This window comes from Dreissena polymorpha, chromosome 7 (genome assembly GCF_020536995.1).
Source record: "Dreissena polymorpha isolate Duluth1 chromosome 7, UMN_Dpol_1.0, whole genome shotgun sequence".
NCBI classification, from domain to species: domain Eukaryota; kingdom Metazoa; phylum Mollusca; class Bivalvia; order Myida; family Dreissenidae; genus Dreissena; species Dreissena polymorpha.
Genome location: NC_068361.1, coordinates 103,427,236 through 103,444,227, shown reverse-complemented (window position 1 = coordinate 103,444,227; position 16,992 = coordinate 103,427,236). Strand labels below are relative to the sequence as shown.

The following is a 16,992-nucleotide window of genomic DNA, read 5'->3' as shown; positions in this document are numbered from 1 at the left end:
ACGGAAAATATACTAAAACGCACCTGGCCAATTTAGACTGTACCCGAGTTTTATTTCGCACCCAAAATCTGATGACAAAAAAACACTACAGAATACAAAACAAAATTCTCTTTGAACAAAACCTGTCTCTTTATGCTTTTTATGCTCCCCCCAAATTTTTTGGGGGGAGCATATAGTCGTCGCTTCGTCTGTCCGTCCGTGTGTCTGTCCGTCCGTTCGTGCTCAATTTCTCAGCAATTAAGGACCGGAATTCAATCAAACTTTATGGGAAGCTTCACTACCAAGAGGAGATGTGCATATTATCTGCGGGTTCTGGTCGGATGATTTTTCACAGAGTTATGGCCCTTTGAAATTTTCCATTAACTGAACATATAGTGCAATTCTTGTCCGGGCTATTTCTCAGCAACTAATGACCGGATTTCAATGAAACTTTATGGAAAGCTTCACTACCAAGAGGAGATGTGCATATTATCAGCGTGTTCTGGTTGGATGATTTTTCACAGAGTTATGGCCCTTTGAAATTTTCTATAAAAAAATTCTTGTCCCCCCAACTACTGTGCGCTCAAGACGTTTCCTTTTATCTGAATATATAGTGCAATATTGTGACAAAAAACACCTTTGGGGAGCATCACCCTTCTCTGACGGTTTTTGTTTGAGTATTAGTTTCGATAATATAGAGGCAGTGAAAACTTTAAAATGTATCCTATGGGGTGTTATTTCTTAATTCAATAATGCTTGTATCACAATGGGATAAAAATAGAATATTACATCATTAAGGAAAAAAATAGCCAGATGAGTCTGGCCTTGGCTTGATACATGTATTTATGGTGTGATGAAATATTTTTTGAGGAGAAAGTTTTTGTTTGAAATCAGGTAATTTATGTGTCTGGTGATTTGTTGTTTTGTCTATTCGGTACAAAAAAATTCTTCTAGCCTTATATAAATGTTGATACTTTCTTGAATTGTTGTCCTGGGACAAAACATTAATAACTAATGATGGTGTAATTAGACAAATTGCATTATTAGCCAATGTGTTTATTTTGTTGTTATTGTTGGTTAATCTTGTGCTTACAAAAAAGGGTTAATTATTGTTTTTCATTTTAAAAAAGTGTTCTTGTGCAAATTGTTGTTAAATGATAATGTCCAGTAAATGACAGCTTAAGAGCTTGCAAGAGTTAACCATTAATTCACAGCTGTCAGAAAGGACCAGCCTCAGCATAGAGCCTTGGTCTTACGATTGTTATGTATACTTGGAAGTAGCTGTTTTTTCACAATGGAAAAAAAGATAGTCATGCAAAGGTTTTTTGAAAAGGGGCCTAGTCTCCAAATATGGAAAATAAGTAGCGTGTGAAAACTAAGTAGGGAAATAATTTAACAAGGTTTTTGGGAAAGGGACCTTGTCTCAAAGTATGGGGTAAAAAAGCGTGTGAAAACTAAATAGGAAAATTATTTTAATGTCATTAAAGGCAATCAGATTGGTATGTGTACGTTTCTTTGTGGGGGAAATGCCATATACCTTAGAAAATTTCTGAGGCGATGTAGAAGAGTTCCAGCTAGGATTTGAATAGGGCATGGTGCTCCTTTTCATAAAGGCTCTTTAGAGTGCATGGTTATTCTATCACTGTGACATATTTTTAGCTCACCTGAGCACAACGTGCTCATGGTGAGCTTTTGTGATCGCCTTTTGTCCGTCATGCGTTGTCTGTCGTGCGACGTCAACATTTGCCTTTTTTACTCTCTAGAGGCCACATTTATTGTCCAATCTTCATGAAATTTGGTCAGAAGATTGGTTTCAATGATATCTTGGATGAGTTCGAAAATAGTTACGTTTGCTTGAAAAACATGGCTGCCAAGGGGCGGGGCATTTTTTCTTATATGGCTATATATGGCTATAGTAAAATCTTGTTAACACTCTAGAGGCCACATTTATTTCTGATCGTCATGAAACTTAGTCAAAAGATACATCCAAATAATATCTTGGACGAGTTCGAAAATGATGCCAGTTGGTTGAAAAACATGGACGCCAGGGGGCGGGGCGTTTTTCCTTATATGGCTATAGTAAAACCTTGTTAACACTCTAGAGGCCACATTTATTTTCCGATCTTCATGAAACTTGCTCAGAAGATTTGTCCCACTGATATCTTTGATGAGTTAAAAAATGGTAACCTTTGCTTGAAAAACATGACTGCCAAGGGGCAGGGCAATTTTCCTTATATGGCTATAGTAAAATCTTGTTAACACTCTAGAGGCCACATTTATTGTCCAATCGTAATGAAACTTGCTCAGAAGATTCATCCCAATAAAATCTTGGATGAGTTCGTAAAATGATGCCGGTTGGTTGAAAAACATGGCCGCCAGGGGGCGGGGCATTTTTCCTTATTTGGCTATAGTAAAACCTTGTTAACACTCTATAGGCCACATTTATTGTCCAATCTTGATGAAATTTTGTCAGAAGATTTGTCTTAATGATATCTTGGAGGAGTTCGAAAATGGTTACGTTTGCTTGAATAATGTGGCCGCCAAGGGGCGGGGCATTTTTCCTAATATGGCTATATAAGGCTTTAGTAAAATCTTGTTAACACTCTAGAGGCCACATTTATAGTCCGATCTTCATGAAACTCGGTCAGAAGATACATCCAAATAATATCTTGGACGAGTTCAAAAATGATGCCGGTTGGTTGAAAAACATGGCCACTACAGGGGCGGGGCTATTTTCCTTATATGGCTATAGTAAAACCTTGTTAACACTCTAGAGGTCACATTTATTTTCCGATCATCATGAAACTTGGTCAGAAGATTTGTCCCAATGATATCTTGGATGAGATTGAAAATGGTTTTGGTTGCTTTTAAAACATGGCCACCAGGGGCGGGGCATTTTTCCTTATAAGGCTATATATGGCTATAGTAAAACCTTGTTAACACTCTAGAGGCCACATTTATTGTCCAATCTTCATGAAATTTGGTCAGAAGATTGGTCTCAATGATATCTTGGATGAGTTCGAAAATAATCATGTTTGCTTGAAAAAAAATGGCTTCCAAGGGGCGGGGCATTTTTCCTTATATGGCTATAGTAAAATCTTGTTAACACTCTAGAGGCCACATTTACTGTCCGATCTTCATGAAACTTAGTCAGAAGATTCATCCCGATAATATCTTGGATGAGTTAAAAAATGATGCGGGTTGGTTGAAAAACATGGCTGCCAGGGGGCGGGGCATTTTTCCTTATATGGCTATAGTAAAACCTTGTTAACACTCTAGAGGCCACATTTACATGTATTTTCCGATCTTCGTGAAACTTGGTCAGAAGATTTGTCCCAATAATATCTTGTTATCTCAGGTGAGCAACTTTGGGCCTTTCAGGCCCTCTTGTTTAATAAAGCTTGTGTTATAAACGGCTACTTTGAACACTGTTAATTCTTAATAATTTCTATAAAAAAGCCTTTCTGGACTTTTATGCCCCAGCATCTACTGTGGGGAATAAAGCAATGTGCCTGTTTCATCTCCCATCTGTCCATTCACAAGGGCGACATTAACCATGACTGATATGTTACGTATGTCATCCAGTGTTTTTTTCTCAGCATTTTGGGAAGATAGCCCATGGCTTTGAAATTGGGAATTTTATCGGCATTTTCAAGAAATTGGGATAATAAATTGGGATTTAAACTACATGAAAGAGTTCAACATCTTTAATCACAAACTCCACAAACACCATCATGATCCACAGTTTTCCACATAATAAACTCACACAGTCTTCAGTCACAAACTTATTTCCCTAAGTTTCAACATGTTGAATATCAGTCAGCATTTTGCTTTCGGAAATCAACGATGAGCGGATGACGATGCAAAGAGTCACTTGTTATTCAATTACTATCATTGATAATTGATGGAGTTTCAATGGGAGGACTTGTACTTGTTGACGATGTTTGTTTATTTAATGATGCTTGCTAAAAAAAAACAGTTTTTGTTTGGCCACATTTTTGCTAAGGAATCTTTTTCAAGTAATATTTCAAATTGTGTGACATATTTGTTTTCCATTCAGCCGAATCACAAAACACTTAAATTTCATCACAAATATAATAAGCGCCTGAACAACACAGAGAATATCGGGCACACGAATAATGCCGACGTTATCCCAATCGCGGTATAGTCTAAAAACTGTACGAGACTGGATCGGACTACGCTTTGTTAAAAATCGAAACAGCCGATGTCATTAGCTTTTTTTCCCAATTGGGAATTTTTAAGCAAATTTTAAGAAAAAAATATACTTTTTGCGATTGGGAATATAGCCAAATTTCGGCTATAAAATCTGGCCAAAAAAAACCCTGTCATCAGTAATACTTCCTAGAAAGCATTGAAACTTGCATGGATGTTATGGGCCGGCACTTTCCCCTTTAATGGAATTTGTATTTAAAGGAAATCTACGAAAATCAAGTCAATGCAAATAGTGTTCTCCCTGGTTAGCCTAAGCGTACTGTACAGGCTAATCTGGGACTAAACTTTACCCACATGCATTAAGCCCCATTTTCCCAGAGCAAGGCTTCTTGATATTCCCTTACCTTCCAGTCTAACGGTTTCAAGCTCAGCCTGGCTTGCCTGGACACCCTGGGGCTGGGCGAGATGAAGGACCGCATACTAGACATCGTGCACAAGATGCGCGACCTCAAGATTGACGAGAATGAGTACACATGTCTGAAGTTCCTTATACTTCTTAACCCAGGTGAGCTTTATCTTTTAACCCTTTACCACTTAGATATGATTTTTAGCGAGGCTGTTTTCGGAGAAAACCCGAGCTATTATCATAGCCAGCTCGTCGTCCGACGTCCGCCATCCACTGTAGGCGTTGTGCTAAAACCTTAACATTGGCCATAACTTTTTAAATATTGAAGATAGCACCTTGATATTTGGCATGCATGTGTATCTCATGGAGCTGCACATTTTGAGTGGTAAAATTTCAATGTGAACATCATCCTTCAAGGTCTAGGGTCGAAAAAACAAAGTCAATGGAAGTAATAAGCTTTAAATGGACATAGTTATCTGACCTGCCCACATATATTTTTGTTAAATAAATCAAAGCGGCGCATTAGGCGGCATTGTGTTTCTGACAAACACATTGTGGTAAAAGGTCAAGGTCAAGGTCATCCTTTACGTTACGGTAAAAAATACAAATTTACAGGGTTCGCCAAAACTTGAAAAATCTGTCAGTCATTTTGTCAGTCCGAATCAGTTTCTGTCAGTCCCACTGTCCGACTAAACTATAACAGCAAAACACAACAAAAGAGAGTACTTTTTTGATGTTTATTGGTTTTGATCACATTAAAATACAATAAAAACATGTCCAAAGTCGAAATAATTAAACAATTATTATATTAATAATAAGCCACATATAAACCAAAGGTATTCTTTTTAGACTTCTTTTTGTCAAACTGTTTTTTAGCCTGCACAGCTCTACAAATCCGTGTTCTTGAAAAGTTGGGGTGACATCCAATCAAGTTTGACTTAATTGCACACACCCATTCACACTACTTTGGATGACTTCAATTTCTGTTTATTAGCCGATTTCACAAGTTCTAAAACAACACCTACTGGTCATGTACGTAATTTCGGCCTGTACGTAAAAAATCGGCCACCTGTGTAAAATCATTTTCATGATCGTAACGCACATATTTTGTTTTTATTTAGAAAAATCAACATGAAAATCATACCTACTCTCAATATTTTGCAATTGTAAGAACCATATCACTGTAAACTTTTGTGTTAAAATGTCACAAATATAGCAGGAAATATTTGGCTCGTGGGGAAAGTGATGTCATCATTAGTTTCAACAATTATATTCATATAAGAAACAAATATATTTGATAAAATTATTTTTATTTTATCTAATAAACTTTAATTAAAGTTTTACCAATTAATTGTACAAAAAATTATATTCAAAACATAAAAATCAGAACCTAAATATAAATTTTTAATATATGAATTACCTCCCTTGATAAGAATATTACTAGGTTACATGTTTTAATATTATATATTAGCGTTTACTAATAATCAACACTGAAGTAAACTTTTTAAACAAAATGTTTTTACTTTTTTAGCTATGTTTGAAAAAATTGATTAAACCCATTAAGAAACAAATATTTTTTTATGAATTAGCAGTTTCCCATTGTTTATATTTATTAAAATAGGTAGGGGGAGTAACTGGTATAATAATTTTGCATTTATTTTAAATTTCAAGTCAAAAATTTTAATATTATGAACATTGATTAATACTCTGAAATTGAGGACATTTGTCTAAAGATATTGCTTTGTAATTTTATCTGCAGATCAAACTGAAAAGTGGCCGATTTTTTAGGTACATTTAACCTACGAAAATGGATAGTTTACATGTCATCATTTTCTGTTCATTAAGTAACATTCACCGATCTAATTCTATTTAAATTTTCATGCTAGGTGAGTTTTGAACCCAGGATTGTATATGTGAAGTTTAGTTTTAACCAGTTGCCTAACACTAAAGATTTTTCTTAAATAGTCCCAAAAGTGGCCGGAATTACGTACATGACCAGTATTGTTAAAATATTTTCTCTTAGCTGAGGTGGTTGATTTCCAGGTTCAATTAAAAGAATGTCTTTCACACCTATTTCTTGATGGAAAGGCCATGAAAATTACCACCATCCATTCTTGTTGTCTGAAATAACAGTACACAAAACATATTGCTACAAACTATCAACAACAAATCAAAACATTAATATCCCTATGTCCGAATTTTAAAATATCCGAAATATAGTACATCGGGTGAAAAATCTAATTTTGATTTCAGAAATTGTTGGTGTGTAAATTAAAATATATCCTTCCCAGAACAATATAATAATGAAACTATTTAACAGAAATGCTCACAAATGCCTGTTGAAACAAGTTTTCATGCGGTTTTTGTTTTGGAGAAATTAAATGGAACAAATAAAATGGCGGACGCACTCGGTTGCTTTTTTTAACAAAGACCGTTGATTTTGAACTCGCATGTGATAGTCAATTCTAATCCAACTTTAAACATCAAAACATCAAAATGAAGGTAAGAAAAAAAGGATTTTGACAGAAGTTGAACAAAAAGCATTTACCTTCTATTAATCCAATAGCATATTATACACTTTGAGTGATCTTTTTGAAACCATTTTTCATCCGATTGTGTCGATCAGTCGGACCGATTATCTTATAGACGAGTTAACGCGTGACGTCACACGCACCTGCAAAGTTTAGACTCCGCCCACTGGTTGGCAAAAAGAGGTGGAATTCTTATAAGCGCATATAGAGAAGGTTGACATTATCATCGTTTTTATTGATACTCATGAACTGTATCAAATATAATTTTACTATATATGTCTGAATAAAACATAAGCATGCGTGGAAATTCATTTTTGGAACGATTATATTGTTGTTATTATTTGTGTTTACTAAAAACGAGCTATGGAGTGGAACGTACACTATCTACGAGCTCGTTATGTGGTTACCACAAAAATCTCTACTAAACGCATCTTCACGTCCATTTTAGATACAAAATTTCAAAAATGGAAATTCTTTTAGAATAAATTAAATTTAATGACAAAACACAAATAAGGATGAAAACAAACATCAAATAAATCGCTTTTTTGTGCGCAACATATAGTAACTGATTTTAATCTTAATATATATGTACAGACTTACCTTGTTACACAACAAATAAATTAATAAATCTCATTGTTTTATTTAATTGTGCACACCAATTTTGACACTATTATCTCGTTATGATCGGAGACTGCCCAGACAATTACACAGAAAACATGCCGGTGTCATAAACATAGTGACCAATACTTTAATTGGGTCCCTGCATAGACCACATGTGGCAGACTTTATGATACCTCCATGCCATCTCTTGGCATATTGAGCAGTCATATTGAGCAAGCCAAATATTAAAGCCAAAATACGTAACATTTGCTTTAATAAATAATTTAACATATTAAAAAAAGATGATATTTGTCTGAAACGGATTAACAAGAACATGCGTATTTATATGTAAGCCAGTTTAATTATAATAATACAGTGCTTTATAACTTTAAATTTAAAATATTGTTCAATATTACTGCTACACAATTGATGTATTTACCGCGGGTACCGGCAAATGTAAACTCGTCAATTTAGTGTAAAGATTGTACGTTCTTGCATTGCACGTAACACCATCATGAAACCAAGCAATCACAATGGATAAACAATATTTGTGTAAAATAAATTAAATTAATATATATATTTATCATAAAATGCTAGATTGTTAAATGTATCACTCCTTATTACTTGTTAAGAGATTTCAATATACATGCAAAGACAGTTCAATTTGCACAAGATGCAGGTTTTATTTTCATTTGTATATTAAAATTTATTAATATTGTAATTCAATGGAAACGAAACGAAAATTCATTCTATGGAAAAGAAAATTACCACAACATTTAACGATTGTAATGTATTCCGTTTTTAATGGCTTTGTTTTATAATTGATCAAATGTGCCTCTTATAATACACTTTCGATCGCTGATGAGCAATAACAATATCCACACCGTTTATAGTTATAATCAAATTAATATATGTTTTATAAGTTCTTAAATATCATTTTTTAAAGTCTTACTATAAAAAAGAATACGGCTAATTTATTGTTTTGTTGTGTGGTATTGTCAGTATTTAGTCTTCCGACCACGTTTACTCTGATGCTAATAACTAATTTGTATTTTTATAAAGAGGAAATTATACATATGATGATACATTTATTTATTGGAACTAAATATGATATATTTGCACTATTGTATAAGAGTTGTAATGTTTATTTCGGATTTTTTATCGTTTAATTGACTAAACAAAAGCCCTTTATACATGTTTTACGTTACTGTAACCAGTGTTTTTGCCAACCAGTCAGTGCGCATGCGCGAAAAATCCCGAATGTAAACAATAACAATTAACTCGTCTATATCACTTGTCGGTCCTTAGAAAAATTTGCCGGTCAGGACCGGCGGACCGACGGTTTTGGCGAACCCTGAATTTAAGGGAATTAATAAGCTTTAAAAAGGGAGAAAATTATTCAATATTGAACGTAGCCACTTTATATATTTGGCATACATGTGTATCTCATGGAGCTATACCTGCCAAATGATTAATAGCAAGTTTATTTCAAAGCGGCGCAATAGGGGGCATTGTGTTTCTGAGGAACACATCTCTTGATATAATTATTATTTCTTACCTGTTCTAATTTGTGAATGCTAGTTTTCATTAAATACCAGTGGACGTATGTCCATACATACATGATGAACTCTGGCTATGATCTCTTTGAGAAACCACAGGCCTTGGTTGTCAGTGATGTCTGACTTGGTCATTTTTGACTGTCTACAGACCCCCCCCCCCCCCCCACAGTTGGATTGGACAAAATCCAAGGGAAGTAATAAAGCTTTAAGAGAGATGATGTCTATACATGCCAAATGATAAATAGAAATTATTTCAAAGTGGCGCAGTAGGGGGCATTGTGTTTCTGACAGACACATCTCTTGATGGGTCACTAGGTCAAAGGTGAAGGTCAATGTGACCTCTAAAAAATAAAATAATTCTGACAAGCTTTTGCAGCCGAGCGTGGCACCTGTGATGCGTTGCTCTTGTTGACAAAGTTGTTGTCCCTAAGAAAGTTTAATTTAAATAAAGACCTTTCTTTTATAGATTCAAATTTTAAAGGCTTCATTTCCATCCCTTAGATACTGATGATCAGCAAACAGCATAAAACCTGCACAGACTGAGAGTTACTCGCAGGCTATTGTGGTTTTATCCTGTTTGCACATAGCTGTTATCACTTTTCTTCTGAGGGGGAAAGGGTTAAACTCTGAGCAATAACGCGGAGCATACTTGGGTAAATTGTCCAAAGAAATAACAAGATTAAAATACAAGTTAGGCTGAATGTCTCCTTACCAAGATATATTAAGCTGTCACATTTTCACTGATGTTGATTTAACCCAGAACAAATGCTGTCAATCAATGTCAAATAAGTAAAGGCTTGCAATTGTTTATTCACACCTTTTCAGTTATTGGTTGCAGAATAGAGCTGGTCGTTAATGGCAGATGTATTAAATAGAAATTGCGCTGAGGGGGGGGGGGGGGGGCATTAGTCATGCTTGTGTAATGGATGTAGTAGCTTAATGGAGGTGATCTCGCTACAACAGGTCAAACTGTTTATTAAGAAGAAGTTAGACTTAAGATTTAGATGTATGTATGTTTAAAATGTGTAGCGACTTTTTCCATTGCAAGGTACTTGTCTATTACAGATGTGCCCAACATGGACTGTCAAGAGTTTGTGGAAAGATGCCAGGAAAAAGTGCAGGCAGTGCTCATGGAGTACTGCATAACGTTTTACCCTAATGTCAAGGACAAATTCAGTCAAGTGTTGCTACGGTTACCAGACATTAAGCTTGCGAGTATTTGCGGGGAAGAGTATCTGTACACGAAACATTTGGCGGGCGCACTGCAGGAAAACACGCTACTTATTGAAATGTTGCACTCGAAGAAGAAATAGTGTTGTTTTTTAAACCCTTTGTTAGTGGATACCGTTTTGACTGTAAGACTCATCATGATTCTGCAGCCATATAATTGTTAATGATGTTAATGACTACTGTTGCCATGGTAGCTGTTGTTGTTAGCCTCTAGAAATAATACTATTGTTGTTGGTTTATGACTGTTAATAATATGTCAAGTGTTATTTTAATGATATTGTGTCCATTTTTGACAAATCAGTTCATCATCTATTATCAGGTAAATGGAATTATTATTTATAGTTTCAACATGGATTTAATCAGTCCAAAAATGTTATTTAATTTTAGACATCATACTGTGAATCATGATTTCCCTCATTTCATCTTTACCATTAAGTTAAGTGTTTTAGCAAAGTTGATACTACTCATCTTTGATAAATTCCATATTTAGACATTTTAAGAAATTATGTTTTTATATGTTACAAAATTATCTTAATTGGTGGTAATTTCACTATATTAGTGAATATTCCATGAGCTCTTAAACTGTATTTTTTTAACCTGGTTTTCCGAAGGAAAAAACTGATCATTAGATTGGCGAAAGTCGGCGGGCGGGCTGGTCTTGGAACAAGCTTGTCCGGGCCATAACTTTGTTGTTCATTGTAAGATTTTAAAATCATTCGGCACAATTTGTTCACCATCATTGGACAATGTGTGGCGCGAAAGAATTACATCGATATCTCAAAGTTCAAGGTCACACTTTGAGTTCAAAGTTAAAAAATGGCCATTAATGATCTTGTCCGGGCCATAACTATGTCACTAATTGTGAGATTTTAAAATTACTCGGTACATTTGTTCACAATCTTTGGACGGTGTGTCATGCCAAAGAATTATTATGATATCTCTAAGGTCAAGGTAGCCACAACTAAAAATACATTGAATTTGACACAAGGGGGTAACTAGGAGCAATCAGTAACAATGCACATTTTGAATTGTCTCCCTTTATCAGACTTTTTTTTTTTGCCAATTTGAAATAAAGGTCGCCACGACTAAAAAGAGATTGAATTTGACACAAGGGGGATAACTAGGAACAATCATTAACAATGCACATTTTGATTTGTCTCCCTTTATCAGACTTTTTTTTTCCCAAATTTAAAACCTGGTTTTGTGTCATTTTTGTCCCTTGTTGTTGTTTATTCAGTGTTTTTTTATTATTCAAAATCAGGCTGGTAATTGGCCCCATTCCCAATGGAAAAAAGTATATATTTTTCCCAAATGGGAGCTAAAAATTCCTAATGAAAGGTTTCCAATTTTTTTTTCTTTTTTAGATCTCAATATTTTGTTCAACTCCCATCCATATAAGTTCAACCTTAGTGAATATAAATACTGAAAACACTTGTATTCTTAATTTTGAAGCATTTTTTTAGCACAACAACAACAACAATTTTAGTCCAAACGCCGCAAATGTTCCCAATTCAAAGGGACCCGGCCCCATTCTAAAAATGGTGAAAAAAAACACTGGATCCTGTTTGCAAGATATGAATTTAAACCGTTCTGAATTAAAATGCCAATTAATTTTACATGAGTTAATTTCACAGTATTTTATGTATTTTTTTCTTTCTGTGTACAAAAACTAAACAAATGGACTGATGAACTTATAAAAAAAGGAAAATGGTAATGTTCAATATATTTTTATATAAGTGTACATATATATTAAGATAATGCAACATTAAGTGCTATAGTATTTTTAGATCATTTATATTTTGTCTGTGGTTTAGAAGAAGTGTGTTGTAATTTTTACAAAAGCTGTCAGTTGACTGTGTTTGGTTTTGATAATGTGCCATAAAAATATATAGGATGAATGAATGGTATAGACATTGGCTTTTCATGAACTAATTTGTTAATTTTTTTGTATATAACAACTTTCATGAATGGTTTACACATAGATTTTTAATTCAAAAATCATAGTTTATGTTTTTAAATTTCAGATCTATTAACAAAGATTTTGAATTCTGTTACATCTTAATTTGAAATGGATTGCTTTTATAAATGCTCATCGGTATGAATTTTCTATATATGGGCTGTGCTCTGTGAAAAGTGGGTTTAGTGTTTTTTTCGTAAGGTGTACATCCCAGATTAGACTATGCAGTCTGTCCAACTAATCAGGGACAACACTTTCTCGCTTTTATGATATTTTTCTTTTAAATAAAGTCTCTTCTTTGCAAAATTCCAGTTTAAGTAGAAAGTTTTGTCCCTAATTGGCCTGTCCAGACTGCACTAATGCATTAAACCCCCTTTTCACAGAGCGGGGTTTATATATATTTACTATTAACAAAACAGTAATTGGAACATAAATAAGTTTTAAAATGACATGACTAAATATTCTTCTAATACAGTGTTAATTGTATTTTTAAGTTTCAGAACATTATAATGCATAAATTAATATTTTTAACCAGGTTTTTTGAAGGAAAAAACTGGTTATTAGATTGGCAAATGGGGGCGGGCGGAACAAGCTTGTCCGCTCTCTAAGTCAAATAGTTTTCATCTGATCTTTACGAAACTTGGTCAGAAGTTGTATCTAGACAATATCTTGTTCGAATATGGGTTATGCCGGGTCAAAAACTAGGTCACGGGTAAAAAAACAAATTGTTTTTGAAACAAGGGGGGTAATTGTGATGAGTATCAGTAGCAATGCACATTTTGAGTTGCAGTTGTCTCCCTTTATCAGACTTTTTTTTGTGGAAAACCTGGTTTTGTGACAATTTTGTCCCTTGTTCTAAAGATACTATGAGTATGCCATTCTGGGATGGATTAATTAATTGTTAGATTGTGAGTACTCAATGTGCTACTGAATGTGCTACTGAGGTAAGGTCTTGACAATGTACATTAATGCTCAACATGTAATGTTATATTTTCTGTACATAGACTTTTTTATGTCATCGTTTGTTAACAGATTCATCTTGACTGTGATTTAGCTTTTGATAGTTTCTTGTTTTGTATGTCACGGGTCTTAAGCCATATATGGCCAGCGTACGTTTACGCCAAAATGCAGCCACCCTGTCGGCTTTATAGTTGCGCAAATGTCACGGTCTAAAAGCTGACAGGGTAGCTCAAGACCAGAATGTGCTGATGCCCAGGCTTGTCTGGAGCTACACTGTCCGAATATGGCTTTAGAACCATTTTCATATGACATGGTTCATACACCATCCTTTAGCATAGAGGAAACTATGTTCTTGTAGATTTTGTAGAGTATGGTATTGTTTTCCAGTATAAAATCATGTCTCATCATTAATTAAGGTATTATGTTAAATGTTAAAGCAATTGCTGCATGTGTTTTGTTTAGCAGTTATATATCCCAAACCTCCTCTCCCCCTAACTCCACATTGAAATTTGCAGAGTGATATTGGAGTACTAGTGTCTGTCAGTCTATTGGTTGACCACTTGTTGCTGTTCCTTAATTCTTTCTCACTTGTGAAAGTGAATATTGCTATGTGCAAACAGCATAAAACCAGAACAGCCTGCGAGTAACTCGCAGGTTGTTCAGGTTTTATGCTGTTTGCTGCTCATCAGTATCTAAGGTTTGGAGATGAAGTTTAAAAAACTTGAATCTAGTAAGAAAGGTCTTATATTAAATATAACTTACGAAGGGACTACAAATGCGTAAAAATACGTATCTAAGTAAAGTGGTAACGGGTTAAGTCAAACAATTGTCTTCCAATATTCAGAAAACTACATGAAACATATAACTCTTCCAATTTTAGTGTAAGCAAGATTGCCCAATGTGATGGATGAGTTATGGCCCTTGAATTATCACACATTTAGTTGTGATTGGTGGTCACTAATTTTCATCAAAATGCTCCTACTGTGTTGCTTTCTATTATAATATTTCAGTCAAGTTTATTTACCAATCACTTAGTGCTTGAATAATCTGGAATTGGGCTGTAAAGCTTAAAGTTCAACAGTTTATTGTCCAAACTTGATGAAAATGTTTGAAACTGCATATTGTACCATTGTTTCATTGTGACACACATTTCCTCAGGAGAAACATATTTGTGGACCTTAATAGATATATAATTAATTTTCCTTTGTAGCAGTTCTCTTTCTTTTTGAAAGCAGTGCAAATAAATTATTGAACAAATTTTATAATTATTGAAGATTGTTTGCCAAAGGAGCAAGGATTATGGTTTTACAAACAGTTCTTGTTATAATTTAGATATAATTTAGATATGTTGGTCATTCACTTGTTTGGAGTCATTTCTTTTAAGCATCTGAATTTATAACATTTGTTGTTGAAAATTCTTGAAATCAGTATAAAAAAACTTGTGATCTAGTAAAATGATATTATGTTTATAAGAATAAATAGGGCCAAATTTCAATATGGAGGATGGGGAGGCACAGTGGTTTCTTTAATTATAATTACTAAAATGAAATACAATTTAAAAAAATTCCTTTTGATATGAACATCTGTTTTTCAATTTATGTTTATGTGCTTTCTTTCATACAAACAATAGATAAGCTATTTACTAGAAAACACAAAATGAAAAAATATAGATGCATATTTTTATGCCCCCCTTCAAAGGAGTGGGGGTATATTGTTTTGCACATGTCGTTCAGTCCGTCTGTCAGTCCGTCCACCTGATGGTTTCCGGATGATAACTCAAGAACGCTTAGGCCTAGGATCATGAAACTTCATAGGTATATTGATCATGACTGGCAGATGACCCCTATAGATTTTCAGGTCACTAGGTCAAAGGTCAAGGTCACAGTGACACAAAACAGTAAAATGGCTTCCGGATGATAACTCAAGAATGCTTACGTCTAGGATCATGAAACTTCATAGGTACATTCATCATGACTGGCAGATGACTTGTATTGATTTTCAGGTCACTAGGTCAAAGGTCAAGGTCACAGTGACTCGAAATAGTTAAATGGTTTCCGGATGATAACTCATGAATGCTTACGTCTAGGATCATGAAACTTCATAGGTACATTGATAATTACTGGCAGATGACTCGTATTGATTTTCAGGTCACTAGGTCAAAGGTCAAGGTCACAGTGACTCAAAATAGTAAAATGGTTTCCGGATGATAACTGAAGAATGCTTACGCCTAGGAGCATGAAATTTCATAGGTACATTTATCATGACTGGCAGATGACCCCTAATAATTTTCAGGTCACTATGTCAAAGGTCAAGGTCACAGTGACACGAAACAATAAAATAGTTTCCTGATGATAAATCAAGAATAATTAGGCCTAGGATCATGAAATTTATAGGTACATTGATCATGACTGAAGGATGACCCCTATTGATTTTCAGGTCACTAGGTCAAAGGTCAAGATCACTGTGACACAGAACGTATTCACACAATGGCTGCCACTACAACTGACAGCCCATATGGGGGGGGGGCATGCATGTTTTGCAAACAGCCCTTGTTTAATATTTAATTAAGTGCTTGAAAATGTGCTATTTACATATTATTACGTTTTAGTATATATATGAAGAAAAAGTATGACTGCTTTAAGCCCAGCTAATTTTCATTAGATCTTTACCAAACTTAATAGATATATTTCAGGTGATATTTTGTGTTGCCCAAGCATGCAACCTTCGGACTGCTGACTAAATAATAACAACTTATGAATGATATCTGATCCTTTTAAGTAGCAGTTTGGCCTCACTCAAATCAATAATTTGTCTTGAACTTATTTGGGCAGAACTGTTGTATATAAAATGTAGCTTTTTTCTCCTTCTGCTTTGCAAGAGAATCTATCTTGCTTGCTTTCTAAGAGTACATATCTTCAATTATAGGCGTTTTGTTGATAGGGGAAAGTGTCATTACGCATAAAATAGTCTTATTTCGCCCCGTTGGTGCTAACAAGTACCATGTGACTTCTAATGTCAATGTAACATGGTACCCTTTTGCACCCAAGGGGTGATTATATATTTTGTAATTGACTTATTTGTATAAATTTGCATGTAATAATGGAATCAAATGTTAAGAATTCATATCTATCACATGTTCATACCATTATGGTGTATACTGAATCCATGCATGGAAACCTTTTTACTTTTTGGGGAGGGGGCGGGGTGTCAAATTGTATGTCTTAATGTGACAATAATTCTAACCACTTAACACAAAAAATGCACTATTAATTTATATAAAATGTCATTTTTGTGCAGGTAGTTTGGCTTGTAAATCAGTGGACTTTTGTAAATATGTCTGTACATGTAAATTTATTTAAAAGTTCTATTTTTATCATGGGAACTCATTTGAACGTTTGTTTGTGTATACTTTGAATGTTTCTTTGATTTTGATCTCTTGTCATATTTTGTGTAGGTAATATTTTACTGACACATGATGATGTTTCTACCAATTATTGATGGAAATCTGGCATGAAAATGGTTTCAGCGACCATTTTAAAACAGCTAAAAAGTTAAATCTTAAGATTGTTTTTTTACCCAGTACAAAAACCTGCAATT

At 34.4% G+C, this 16,992-nt stretch overlaps 1 protein-coding gene across 4 annotated transcripts in view; it reads left to right on the top strand.

The window, feature by feature from the left end:
• Positions 1–16,991, top strand: part of LOC127838724 (nuclear receptor subfamily 5 group A member 2-like) — a 54,350-nt gene extending 37,359 nt beyond the window's left edge. For 2 of the 4 annotated variants that reach the window (XM_052366699.1, XM_052366698.1), the window contains 2 exons: positions 4,564–4,717; positions 10,314–16,991. In XM_052366699.1, coding sequence (XP_052222659.1) covers positions 4,564–4,717; positions 10,314–10,561 — 402 coding nt within the window. In that variant the 3' untranslated portion in view covers positions 10,562–16,991. The remainder of the gene's footprint in view (positions 1–4,563; positions 4,718–10,313) is intronic. The other 2 variants (XR_008029924.1, XR_008029923.1) reach the window with 2 other exon arrangements.
• The last annotated feature ends 1 nt before the right edge of the window (position 16,992 follows it).